The 12,703-nt window shown below is 45.6% G+C and overlaps 1 protein-coding gene across 13 annotated transcripts in view; it reads left to right on the forward strand.

Moving 5' to 3' along the window:
* LOC119176365 (uncharacterized) overlaps positions 1-12,703 on the forward strand; it is a 218,696-nt gene that overhangs the window by 126,694 nt on the left and 79,299 nt on the right. For 8 of the 13 annotated variants that reach the window (XR_012886945.1, XM_075877508.1, XM_037427613.2 and 5 more), the window contains one exon: positions 9,721-9,814. Coding sequence is in view for 12 of the 13 variants with exons in the window: in XM_075877508.1 (XP_075733623.1) it covers positions 9,721-9,814 (94 nt within the window). In the remaining variant the exon portion in view is untranslated. Of the gene's footprint in view, positions 1-3,828; positions 4,098-9,720; positions 9,815-12,703 lie in introns of those variants that run through there. The other 5 variants (XM_075877507.1, XM_075877505.1, XM_075877510.1 and 2 more) reach the window with 1 other exon arrangement.

A 12,703-nucleotide genomic window follows, 5' to 3' on the forward strand; every position in this document is an offset into this window, starting at 1 on the left:
CACTGCATTTCTGTTCATACATTGTTTGTCCACTGTAACCACTCACCTCTGTAATGTATTTAGTATGAATGTATAATAAATAATTAATTACAATGGATATTAAATGCACTAAGCCATTGTTTTTGCGCGTCTTTGCAGTTGCACACCTCAAAGTTTTCCTAAAGCACAGTCATCCTGGAAGGGGGGGTTGGGGGTCGTTGTTTTCAAGCTTCTGAAGACTTCGCATTTCTTCATGGCGGTAACTTACGTCTAACCATATTTTATACTGCGCTGCCTTTCCCATATTGTACCAAATATAATTCTACGGCCTCAGTGTGTATCAGACTGTCTGTTTTTGAACAGCCTTTCAGACGGCCATGAGAACAGTTCTATAGACTTCTGGCACGCTTCTAAAATGTATATTGGCTAGGTGCGAGTCCACTTGTAGGTGACACGCAAATAGAGTCTTGAAGAAGAGAAGTCCGCTTGTCGGAACGTTGACTTCCCCGACACCCCATGTTCGAAAACTTTCCATCGCTTCAAACTTCCATCTTCTCCTCGCACGAATATTATGTACGTGCTTAATTGGATCGTTGCTATATTACTCCATTTTAGTAATTCGAGCTCGAATGCAGTAAGCCTATTGTTAATCTCGGCCTGTATACACGAGGCTGCTGTCAGCGGTTGGCCATCACCGCGACCATCGAGTTTATTATTTTCGTTTTCGCCCCTATCACTATGACGAGTGTCGGGGGCCCGAAGGCAACCGAATGGAAAAAAACCTTACGCAAAAGTTCCGTGACGCCCGGTTGTTGTTAAGGCGAAAGCGCTATATGTCTCGTGTTAACATGACCTTCAACTAAAAGCCAGCTATGCAGACTGATAATTTTGTGGGTTATACCTCTAAGAGCACTTGCGAATTATTAAAAGTTTTGAAAGTTAGGCCTGTGAGCAGCGCTGTCATTGAGCTAGCCCCGCGGAGGGTAAAGAAGAAACAAAAGGTGGTAAGTATATAACTTATATATATATATATATATATATATATATATATATATATATATATATATATATATATATATATATATATATATATATATATTTCATGTGAGCCGTTATGCTGTGAAAATTGATCACAAGCACAGCCGCTTAGCACATACCATAGAATTGACACAGAATTTCGAACCACAGCCGGTCACATATACTCTACAACTAACTCCAAAATGCATGTGCAGTAAGCCATTTTTTAATTTTGCTCCTTTAAACTCTTCTATTTATGCAGTACGCTAGCGACGTCTTTTTGCCGCGTTCGGTGTTTCACGACATGCGTTGTCTTGTCTCTTGCCGTATGCTTTTGGCGTGTCGTGCACAATCTTAATTAGTGTTTGCCACTCGTCGATTTCCTCCTTCACTTGTAGTTAACCTGTGCTCAGTGGTGGCATTTGCCCAACTTTTACCACACATTCATTTTTCGTATACGCATGAAAACATGCCCGGAACCCCATGCCGAAATACAGCTTTGATGCAAAGTTTTTGTGTCATGATTTGTCGGTGGCTTTCGTTATACCATCAGGATTGGGTTTGAATTTCTCTTTCGAATAAGTCTATCCCAAGAGCTTGCTTACGCTAGAAACTAAATTTATTTAAAAGTGTAATGTGATAGCAGTATACTTTCGTGAGCAACGGACACTGCACCAGATGAGCAAAGAAATCTTAAAATACAGGCCTTTATTCCAGCACCACAGTGGATTTTCGCAGAGCTGGCGCAGAGAGAATATGCGAATTTGTCACGTAGATAGCCGGCACGAAATAAGCAACTCCGCCAGCCATTCTTCATTCGAACTGTCAACGTAATTCAAGTCGGCGCGCATTCATCTTCCCAAAATTTCATGGTTTCGGGAGGATTCAAAACCTCTCCTTACATACATTTAATTTTAAAAAAAAGTAATGGCTCGCATGAAAGAGAGTAAGCAAGGTTTCCTCACGATAGAATGTCGACCTAATTTGGTTTTCGTCTGTCGTGCTCGCGACGCCGTTTCTAGCATAGACGTTCGACGCAAGAAAGTTGACATTCGAGCTAGCTATGGTACGTTTTCATGATGAAATAAGGTTAGCGCTATACATACAACAGAAACCAAGCGTTAGACAGGACACTACTAGCACTACAACTGCTTCTTGTGTGGAGAGGGATGATGGAAGAGAAGCTGAAAGGAGGAGAAAAAAATCTATCGAAAACTAAGTTTCAGTCTTGGCGAATAACAGAAACGCTTATCATGAACGCGGTTTTACAAATACTAAAAACATATTTTTATTTAGAGGCACCGTGAAGTGAAGTTTTTCTATGTGACTATAGCCGCGGCGCTGCAAAACGCACGGCTTGGCGGACAGAAGAAGCAAAGTTGAGCCGTGGCCTCACAAGATGCGAACGCGGCAAACGCGTCTCCCCTCCCCCTCTCCCATTATGAAAGGGCGCGTATCATCCCCGGACAAGAGGGGCGGAGGGAGAGGAGGGCGTGGGCGCGTCTCATTTACTTCGTCCGCCTATAGCTGCCAATGTGAGCGACACTGCAACGTTCAGTGAGAGCTAAGCAGCGCCCTCTGGCACGTGTACAGTATCTCTAAACTCGATTTCAACCCCTCCTCTCTCTTCCAGACGTAACGTCTTCGCCTTCGTAGTCTGTCACTCCTCAAACGCCCGATGTCAGACTAGAAGATAACTTGCGGACAAGCACGTGTATATGACAAGACGGTTGTTTGTTGATACCCTCCTTATCGAGCATGTCTTTCAAGCTACTCATCTTAAGTGTTTGTTTTCAATGAGTGTCTATTTGCTCGCGGCAACCGATAGCAGGCAGATGCAAGACGCGCGAATTTGCCTTCGCACAAGCTTTGTCTTCAAGCTATATTTACGTGCACTTCGAATGCACGAGTGTAGCTCTCACGCTAGCGTTAGCAAAAGACGCACCACTTGAGTGTCCCTTTCGGTTTTCTTTTTTTTTTTGCTTTACTATACCTGAATGTAGAGTCAATGACCGTTTTTAGCAACACTGACCACTCACGTCATGGCGGCAACATGACACTCGTCTTGTTGACTTGCAGTTCACCTTAGTTCGGCCGCTGCGAACCGTCCTCAGCGCAGAAGCATACGTTATCACCAGTGTTCACTGATGCCTTTTTTTTTTAAATCAAATAAAATAATTTCTTTCTTTGAGCTGAATTATAAGCTAGTTACTTGTAACCAATGTTGGGGTTTAACGTCCCAAAACTACAATATGATTATGAGAGACGCTTTTGTGGAAGGTTCCTGAAATTTCGATAACCTAGGTTTTTTTTTAAGTGCACGTAAGTCTAAGTTCATGGGCATCAAACATTTTTGCCTCTATCGAAAATGCTGCCGCCGCCTCCGGGATTTGATCCCGCGACCTTCGGGTCAGCAGTCGCCCAATACTATCACTAGATCACCGTGACGATTCTAAGCAGGTGACTTACCACCTTCTGTCAAATATCTCAGCAAAGAACATTTACAATCACTTGGTGAGACTCAGTTTATTCAAAAGTACTTATACATTCACCATAATTTTTAATCACTGTGTAAATATCATCACAAAAAGTCACAGCTTTGCCGCAAAGGCAAAACAATGAACACGATAACAACAAATTGGAAGGTCACGCTAAGAATGGCAAGCAGATCGAAACGTGTCTCGCGTTTCTCACGCGCAACTGACGCACGAAACGTACTCTCAGGTACAGATGAACGCGAATAAGCGCCTCAGTTATTACTGTGTCTCAAATATGGTGGCTAGATACCATAGTCTCAAAAGCGCGCCTTTTTCGCAAACAGAGACTGTGCAGCGGGTGCAGCGATCTTTGTGCGCCCGGTAACTACAACAAAATCGTTCCGATGAAAGCTCAAGGCATACGATTCTCCCCAATCGAGATAAGCACGCGCACGCGTGAGCTTCCACAACCCCCCTTCTCCGACTCTCCGCGGGGCAAAGTAGGCGTAGAAGATGAAAGCGCCCCGCCGCCGCGTCGTGACGATCTGGCGACGCGTGCTCATTGCGCCATCTCGCTGGTAATGCTAAAAACACGATTGTTCCCCGAGGTGGCCATCGTCATCGGTAAGTGGTAGATATAAATAGCTTGCCGTTTGAACGTCGAAGGAGGTGCTCCTCCGTGTTTAAACGCCTCGCACTCAGAAGCAAGAAATCGGACGTTCGATTCCGCGTGCTGGAGTCAAACGTATTATTCCTGGATTATTTGTTTTCTTGCGTTTTCATATATATAGATACCTATACATACACGGTGAATCACGTCGATGCCAACACCGGCGGCAAAATCCAGCCGAGAGTGTCCATATAATTGCTGTCACAATTAAATTTAAAAAGAAACATCATGGTGATTTACTCATTATGGTGCTCAACTGGTGCGGTCGCGGGATCGAATCCAGGCCGTGGCGGCTGCATTTTCCATGGAGGCAAAAATGCTTGAGGCCCATGTGCTTAGCAAAGTCTGGGTACGGGCAACTTGGTATTCCCTTTTTGTTGATTGATTACAGCGCAAATGTAGACACGGGGCAACGAGACGAACGAATACGAGCGCTGACTTCCAACCAAACTTTATTTTGAAGAACGAGCGATTTATGAAGACGACAGTACGCAAGAGAACAAACATAGCATGTCATAAAAAACGCCCCCTTCTCTCTCATTCTTGCACCCCCACATACGCTCTTGTTCTTGAACGAGCAAGCTGTTCCTGGTTTGTTGGTCCAGAGTGCCTGCTCAAGTTTAGCCGTTTGTTTTAGAAGGGGGCGTTTCTTATCACATTCTATGGCTTTTTTCACATGCTGTCGTTTTCATTAATTGCTGGTTCTTCAAAATAAAGTTCACTTGCAAGTCGGCACTGGTCTTCGTTCGCCTCATTGTGCCGTGTCTTCCCTAACGATGTAATCACTCTGCGTGTGCTTATATTTGGGTGCACGTTAAACACTCCAGGTGGTCGAAATCTCCGGAACGCTAGACTATACGGCGTCCCTATTATATTGCGGTTTTAACACGTTAAATCCTAACAATTATTACTTAAAATTTAGCACTTTTGCCCAGAGGCTGTCGCAGATGATTGTCGATGTCAACGATATAGATTTTGCATATGACCCAGCTGCTTGTCTATACGGTTAACTGACTTAATGCACACAGTCACAAAAAAACGAAACTTTTTTTGGTAGAAACGTCAGCGACAACGATTTCTAAAAGCTGGATAGATAATGATATTGCTCTAGAACAGGGGCTGAATCCAACAAGCCTTTCGTTCGCGACTTTTACCATTGGCTTGCCATCTTTGCTAATTATTTGCCGAGCCAATTATTGACTAAATTTTTCTCTTATGTACTTTTGAAGTGTACCACGCTTTCTAAATACGCGCCCAAACGTCACAGCCATACGCGTAGTCTCGGTAACATCACGTCTCTATCCGACGCTGACGCCAACCAATAGGCGAAACTCCAACTCCATCCCCGCAACTTGCACTTCTTATTCGCTCCTCTCTCCTCCATATTACTTATCGCACGCTCTCCAGTCCCAAGAGTGAGAACTCCATCCGTCCAATCATGAAAATAGCGCGAACTATAGAAAGAAAAGAAACACTCGGTCTGAAATAACATACCGGGATATATACATAAGCTAGCCGTGTAAAGTAAAGACCACTTGAAACTTTTAGGTGATAACAAATATCACGCATTACTTGAAGAGGAAGTCACTCTGTGCGCAAGCAGAACAGGCATCGCGTACCCTTCATTGCTTCCTGCTTTTATGCCCACTACAAATGTTGACTGTAACTTCAAATGCCGATGCTGCACCCAAAAAGTCTCACGACCGCATAGAATAAAACCGGTTTTTAGGCAAAATAACACTTTTTTAACGCTATTACGGCGGGTCGCGAACAATGCACATCCCGCTGCACGCCACACCCATGGCAAAGAGGGACATGAAGTGCGTCTGCTCGCGAAACTTGAGCTGCACCCCAGCGCATTGCACCCCGGTTGCAATGCGCTGTGCAGCGGTACGTAAAAGCTAGCACTTGTTCCGTGTACGAATACAACCGATGAGCGAAGCTCCTTGGAAATGGGACGCCCACGACTGTGCGCCTGATCTCACGGCTGTTTTTCGTGAAGGTGGTAGGGTGGGAGCGGGTGGGGAGAGCGTTTGCTGCGATCGTTGGCGGGAATGACTCAGCGAGTCAGTGTGCGGCACGCGCGGCGCAGCGCGAGCCAGCCCAAGCAACGGACCAACAACTGGGCAAAGTGAAACCCGGAAGATGTTGAAGACGACATTGTGAAGCGATGGTTTCGCGTGTTCCCCGGTTTTAGCAGAGAGGGCAGAGACGAAAAAAGAGGAAAAATAAGACAGGGGGGAGAGGGATGAGGAGTGCTTTGACGGCGACGGAGGCTACGGCGCGGTGCGGGCTTAAGAAGCTTCGCTCATAAAAAACTCCACAAAAGCTATTTTGCTGTGATGACCGTTACGGAATGCTGATGTCAATCAGGGCTGGTTAAGCTGTAAGGCTATCGCGCCTCAGCAAAAGCAGCAGCAGCATGTGGCACATGCCTGGCCTGTGAGCGCTTTTGCACGGTGCATCCGCGTCGATGTCTACGGCGACCGCCGCGAGAGCACTCCTAAAGCGCAACTCAATACGCTTGCAAGAGAGACATCAAATGGATAGGGAGGCCCGTTTGTTGGTATTTCTCGCTGGGGACGCAACCCACCACCGTCGCATCTTGTGTTTCCTGCTTAACACCGCCGTGTTCTGTTTCCTTTCTTGACAAAGTTTTTCTACTTATGTTTTTTAGTTCGATTCAAGTATAACATCAAGCGAACTTATACACTTGTACCTCTTTAATACAGTAAAAGTGTTCCCAAAAGAAAAAAAAATAAATTCCTACATAAAGCCTCAACCGGGACACATGTTCAGGAGAACATGGGGGCTTGAAGTGCACGAGAAGCCGTCTAAGATGGAATGCGACGAAGACACGCGAGAAAGACGAGTTTGCTTATCGAAGCGATGATGGTTGAAGCGACAAATTGTGTTCAATGATTTCTCATCTCTGCAAGCCTCCATCATCTCTTGAATAGCTGTCTTGTGCAGGACCATCTATTGCACGATGCCAGTACGCATTAAAGAACACAAGATGACCAAAATTTCTGAGACACTTCACTATATACGGCGCGCCTCATGCTCACATCGTCAGTTAAGGCGCGTAAAACCCAACTTATTATTATTATTATTATTATTATTACCGATTGCTACTCGAATGCTATTCGCGTTTTGTTATTGGTTGGTCAGCGTGGGGCTCGGATAAACGTATCACCCTGCCATTATACAGAAGTTGAAAGAAGAAAAACCGAGCAATACACATGCCTGAAAATTCAAGCATTTCCGTAGCCGGACCAAGCTTGCATATGAGCCGTACACTTCCTGAAGTTGCCGAATCCAGAGTTTATGCATTGCGCCTGCATGCTTTGTGACCTCTCGGTATTGAAGCCGCGAAATATATCCTTTCTCATGAATGTCCACAACCGGCATCCTTATCTTTGCAATGCTACTTTGCTTTCGTGCAATTCGTGTTAGTGCACGTGGGCCCCATGTGTGGATACGTGAAGTTTATTAGCTAATCCTAGATATCACTTCTTTTTTTGTCATCTGTTTTTTTTTTCGCGATTAGTTGAAGGCACTGGCACAATTTTAACGACGAGAAACCTCCAGAAAAAGCTATTCATTCTCGCTGGAACGTGTGCGTTTGTGCTTGTGTGCTCTCTTTTTCTCTCTCTTTCCCTCTCATTTTTAATATTTCTGCTCCCCTAAAATTTCCGCTTCCCTAAAAAAATTACTTTCATTTCCTATCCTCCCTGTCTAGAAAACAAACCACAGAAGGGTGTGGATAGTATCATCCAGGTGACCCAAGACTGGATCTCTTCCCGGAGTTTGTTGCGACCAAGCTGAAACACCTGGCATGGGCATACGCATGTTATTAGGCAGGGAGCTGCACGCGTGTGGACACTTCTCTATCTCTCTCTCTTGTTTCTCTCCAGCGGCATTCATAAATATTAAGTGTCGCAAGTGGCCCAGCAAACTTCAGCAGCACGGCACCGTATACTGGGCACGACTTGTTTATAGGCCTGCGGGTGCTATGTGACCCGCGCTCCGAACTTGTGCGGCCGAAGCCGGAGGAGCCATGAGGGCCACTGCAGCAAAACGGCGCGCCTTGAGAACTGCGCCGCGGTCATTAATCAGTCTCGTGTATAATGGAGGCCGCGCGGCCTCAGACTCCTTCTTCGCGGCCAGAATACAACGAGCCAAAGAAGCAAACAACCGCCGCCACGGAAGACAAGCGGGGCGCTAAAAGGTCGTGCACCTCTTTTGGCACCGACTGCCGCTAATCCGTCTTAATCCGAATGGCGCGTGATTAATGACCAAAACGGGCGATCCGCTCAACCTCGGAAGCGCTCCCGTTGCAAAAGAACGTGCGCACCTGCTCGCGAGAACAACCCGCGTCGGCACGCCAGCCGCCCCGAGTGTTCCACGAGAGTCGGGGAGAAAGTTGCCTCTGCAACTTGTCGTGGCATTGCGCGCCGAAAGTCTACGCGGTTGCTCGTATGCGTTATGTGCTATATTCCTCCGAAATGAAGTCGCACTGAGAGTTCCTGCTCTATACCGTTCACTCATCTTAGCTATACGGCGATGGCGACTACGTTTAACATAAACGAAACTTCAGGATATAAATTCATATGAAGCGTCGAAATTGAGGGCGGAAACTTCAAAACAGAATGAGCTGAACCGTGGTTACGGGAATACGTATAATAGCCCACCGAGACACATTGGGACATACGCTATAAAGAAACATGTGGCCAGAACAAATTGCACTACGTGTAGATTAAAAAGGCCGTGAATGATACACTGTTCCACGCCTATATAGGAACACGGGGCAGCAATGTTGTCTGAGGTAGACAGGCCCACAGATTAGGAGGATACTCATATACCCACACAGCATCGCAAGGCAAAACCAGGCTGCGTCTTAAAAAAGAACGCGAAAACATTGATGCGACACACTTACGAAATAAAACTGTCGCACACACGCGAGACAAAAAGCCCTTGCACCGAGTTTGCTCTCAAGAGAAAATTCCAGCCTACATTGAAGCTGAAGCCCAGCCGCGTTGGTCTAGTGGCTAAGGTACTTGGCTGCTGACCCGCAGGTCGCGGGATCAAATCCCGGCTGCGGCGGCTGCATTTTCGATGAAGGCGAAAATGCTGTAGGCCGGTGTGCTCAGCTTTGGGCGCACGTCAAAGAACCCCAGGTGGTCGAAATTTCAGGAGCGCTCCACTATACGGAGTCTCTCCTAATCATATGGTGGATTTGGGGCGTTAAACCCCACATATTAATCAATTATATTGAGGCTGAACATATTAGTGAAATCGACGTGGTCAAAAAGGCAAAGAACGCACAGAGCACCACAAGGCAAAAATAAGCGATAATGTTTGTGTATTTGGGCTCCGGTTTACTAAATCGCGAAACTTGTCTGAAGTGATGTGTAAAACACGCTATATAGTGCGGCACTTGCAACGCGAGCTTTGTATGCATTCCGCACAGGAGAGGTTTCATTTCTCGTGTGTTCGTTTCAACGTAGAAGGGCCGATCACTTTGACGTGTGAGAGATGTCTGCGTGAATGAATTATGTGTCCTTTTTGTTCTAGCTGCCACCTGCATGCCTGCCCAGGAAAACGTGGCGAGCGTTCTCGTCATCATCACCACAGGAGCAAACCTGCAGGGATTGAAGACATTGCTGTGGTACACAAAATGTTTCGTATATGCCTTTTATTTTATTAAGATGTATTGCAAGCTAACAAGCATGTGAAGCAATTTATCTATACTTCCCTTGGAAAGCCTGAAGAATTTGACGATGAATGAACCTTTTTTTTTAAAAAGAGAGAAAGCGGAAGAAGGAGGCGAGAAGGGGGGCGGCAATGAGAAGAAACATGAAGTAAAACAGAAACACGAGTAGTTGGTGGATATGCACCGTCGAAAATTTAAGCGCAAGCTGTAAGACACAGACAGGAAAGGAACAAGAACGCTTCGTTTCAGGACATAATTCTTGCGAACACCTGTAATTTGGGAGTGTTTATTATCGCTTCAACGGCTCGAGCGTTTCGGACTAGTTAATGCAATTAGTGCGGATTTTCACTAAAATCAATTAGATGTTGCGTTGTATGCTACAAACAGCAATCGATAGCAGGCAGGTCATTTCTACTAACAATGCATGACACCGTATATAACTTTTGTTTGTGTTACTTTTGCTATCCGCATATTGCGGGATAACGTATTCAGTCTGTACGAGAAGTAGGAACGCACAAGCCGACGTTCGTGTCCTTGATTTTAGCTTGGCTACTTCAGGGCTTGGCTCACATGAACAAGTATGCACCATCACTGAGTGGACTCTGGTCACGTGGTCAAGTGCAGTAGTCACAGACACGACGCAAAATACGAAGTTTAATCAGAGATTTAATGGCACTGAACTGCAGGCACTGCACCCTCAAGAATATCCTAGGTCCATCAACAACGTGTTCATTTCGAGCCACACTGCTATGGGGCCTTCGGAGATTTTCGAAAGCGAGCGAAATTCTGTTGAAATATTCTGCACTGCGTCTGTTGTAAACTTTATGTGTGTATTTTAATAGACCTGGCATTCAATTATGTGCATGAGCTCATAAGACTTCCTGTAAACCTATATCGTCTTTCTTTATTTCTTTTTCTGGCACCTTCACTTCAATAAAGTACCAGAAAGCGAACGCATTTCATTAATTCAAGCAATTTGACTATGAGATCACGAGCGCTTTACTTGTTTATATAAGTTGACATTGAACATGAGTGGACTTTTTTTTTAACACCTTCAACATGCAAGTGACTGAATATTTGCATTTTGGGGTAAAAAAGAGCAACCGGCGCCAAATGCTATCTCCTGCAAATCCTATATTAAAGCAAGAAAGCTTGGTCCACAGTTTTATAGCCAGCGTACAAATTAAACAACGGGCAACGTAATCTAGTTAATCGCCCAGACTCTTCCAGATGGTCAATTATATATAAATATATATATATATATATATATATATATATATATATATATATATATATATATATATATATATATATATATATATATATATATATATATATATATATATATATATATATATATATATATATATATATATATATATATTCAGTTCACAATATAGCGACGCGTGGCAGGGTCGTGGTGGTGGGGTATTCAACTATTTCTCTCCCGCCGAAATCGCACAGAACGGTGGATTTTCCAACCGCCGCGCAACGCGGCGTGAGTGCACGCGCGACGCCAGGACGCAGAGTGCGGCCGCCGGCCTCGCTTGCCTTCGGGCGCGCCAGAGCCGCGCCACGTATTTGGGCCAGAAAGAGCTCGGCCAAGCGCGAAATATGGGGCTCAATTCGATCAATTACCTGGCCTGCCCACAAATTGTTCTGATTCGCCCGGGATAATACAATTAAGGGACGCCGAGGGCGGGGACCTCCTCGGGTCCAAAAACAGAAGGCCCCGTAATTTCCGGTGGCTGCCTCCTCCGCGCTCACCCCACGCGCTCTCTTTGTGTTTGAGCGCCCACGGAAGAGGGGAATTGGGGGCTGGGGGGGAGGCAAAGCTTCCGTACCTTTCGTGCGTCCTTCCCAAGACGTCTTGCTCGCGTCGTCACCGAGCGCACAGCTGCGCGGTGTACCATGATATACCGAGCGATTTTTTTTTTTTTCGGGCATGTTTCTATGCTTCTTGTGCGATTTCCAAGACGAGGACAGCCCCGCAGCGGTTGTCATGTGTCATACGGCATGTATTACCAACTATAGCATGAGCGGTGCTTTTAACAAAGAAGAACCGCGGCTTTAGATGAGCTCAGGTGGAGACGCGAGCTATAGCACATCACGCTATACATATTCAGCGACAGCAAATTGCATGTTATTTGAGGGTCCTGAACCAGCTTCTTAAGTAATCGCCGATTGACCGCGCTATACATAGGGAGTCTATGGCTTCCCGAATCGATCGCCACGAAATTTTTCGAATGCGTCAAGAACGAAAGGGGTCGCAGAGACTTTTTACAAGCATTAAGCGCTTTCTCTATTCTTTCATCCCGATGAAAGCACTGGAAGCTACACTGTACAGTATGACAAAGTGTAAATAAGCTATGTACGTCAGCTCGCATCATGACAGTAAAATTCAGAGTCTTTTGATGTTGGGAAATAAACTCTCCCCACTCGCCACCCGAGACGCCCCACCCGAGGTGGTAAGCAAAGTGGGAGGAAGTAACGTACTGCCGCTATGCAAATAGTGGCGATTGACTTGCTGGTTGCTTGAATATGAAGCGAAAACGCAGGAGAAGTTCTAGGGGGCTGAGAAAAACGTATGTTTAAAGACTGTACAGAATTTACATAAGTACGGACATCAAAGTTACAAAAAAATGGCCCCATATCTGCATGTTACACTGCAAATGTCATCGAAAGACGGTAGTCTTCCGTCTGGAGAGATTGAACATAACGTTTATTTGATGTTCTGCGCAAGAAAATGGGTGAATGGTATTCTGGAGGCGCTGCGTTAGAGTGCCTCGAACGTGCAGCGGAGGCGAACGGGTGCATCAAGTGACGTCACACGTGAGGCATGAG

Source organism: Rhipicephalus microplus, chromosome X, assembly GCF_043290135.1.
Source record: "Rhipicephalus microplus isolate Deutch F79 chromosome X, USDA_Rmic, whole genome shotgun sequence".
NCBI classification, from domain to species: domain Eukaryota; kingdom Metazoa; phylum Arthropoda; class Arachnida; order Ixodida; family Ixodidae; genus Rhipicephalus; species Rhipicephalus microplus.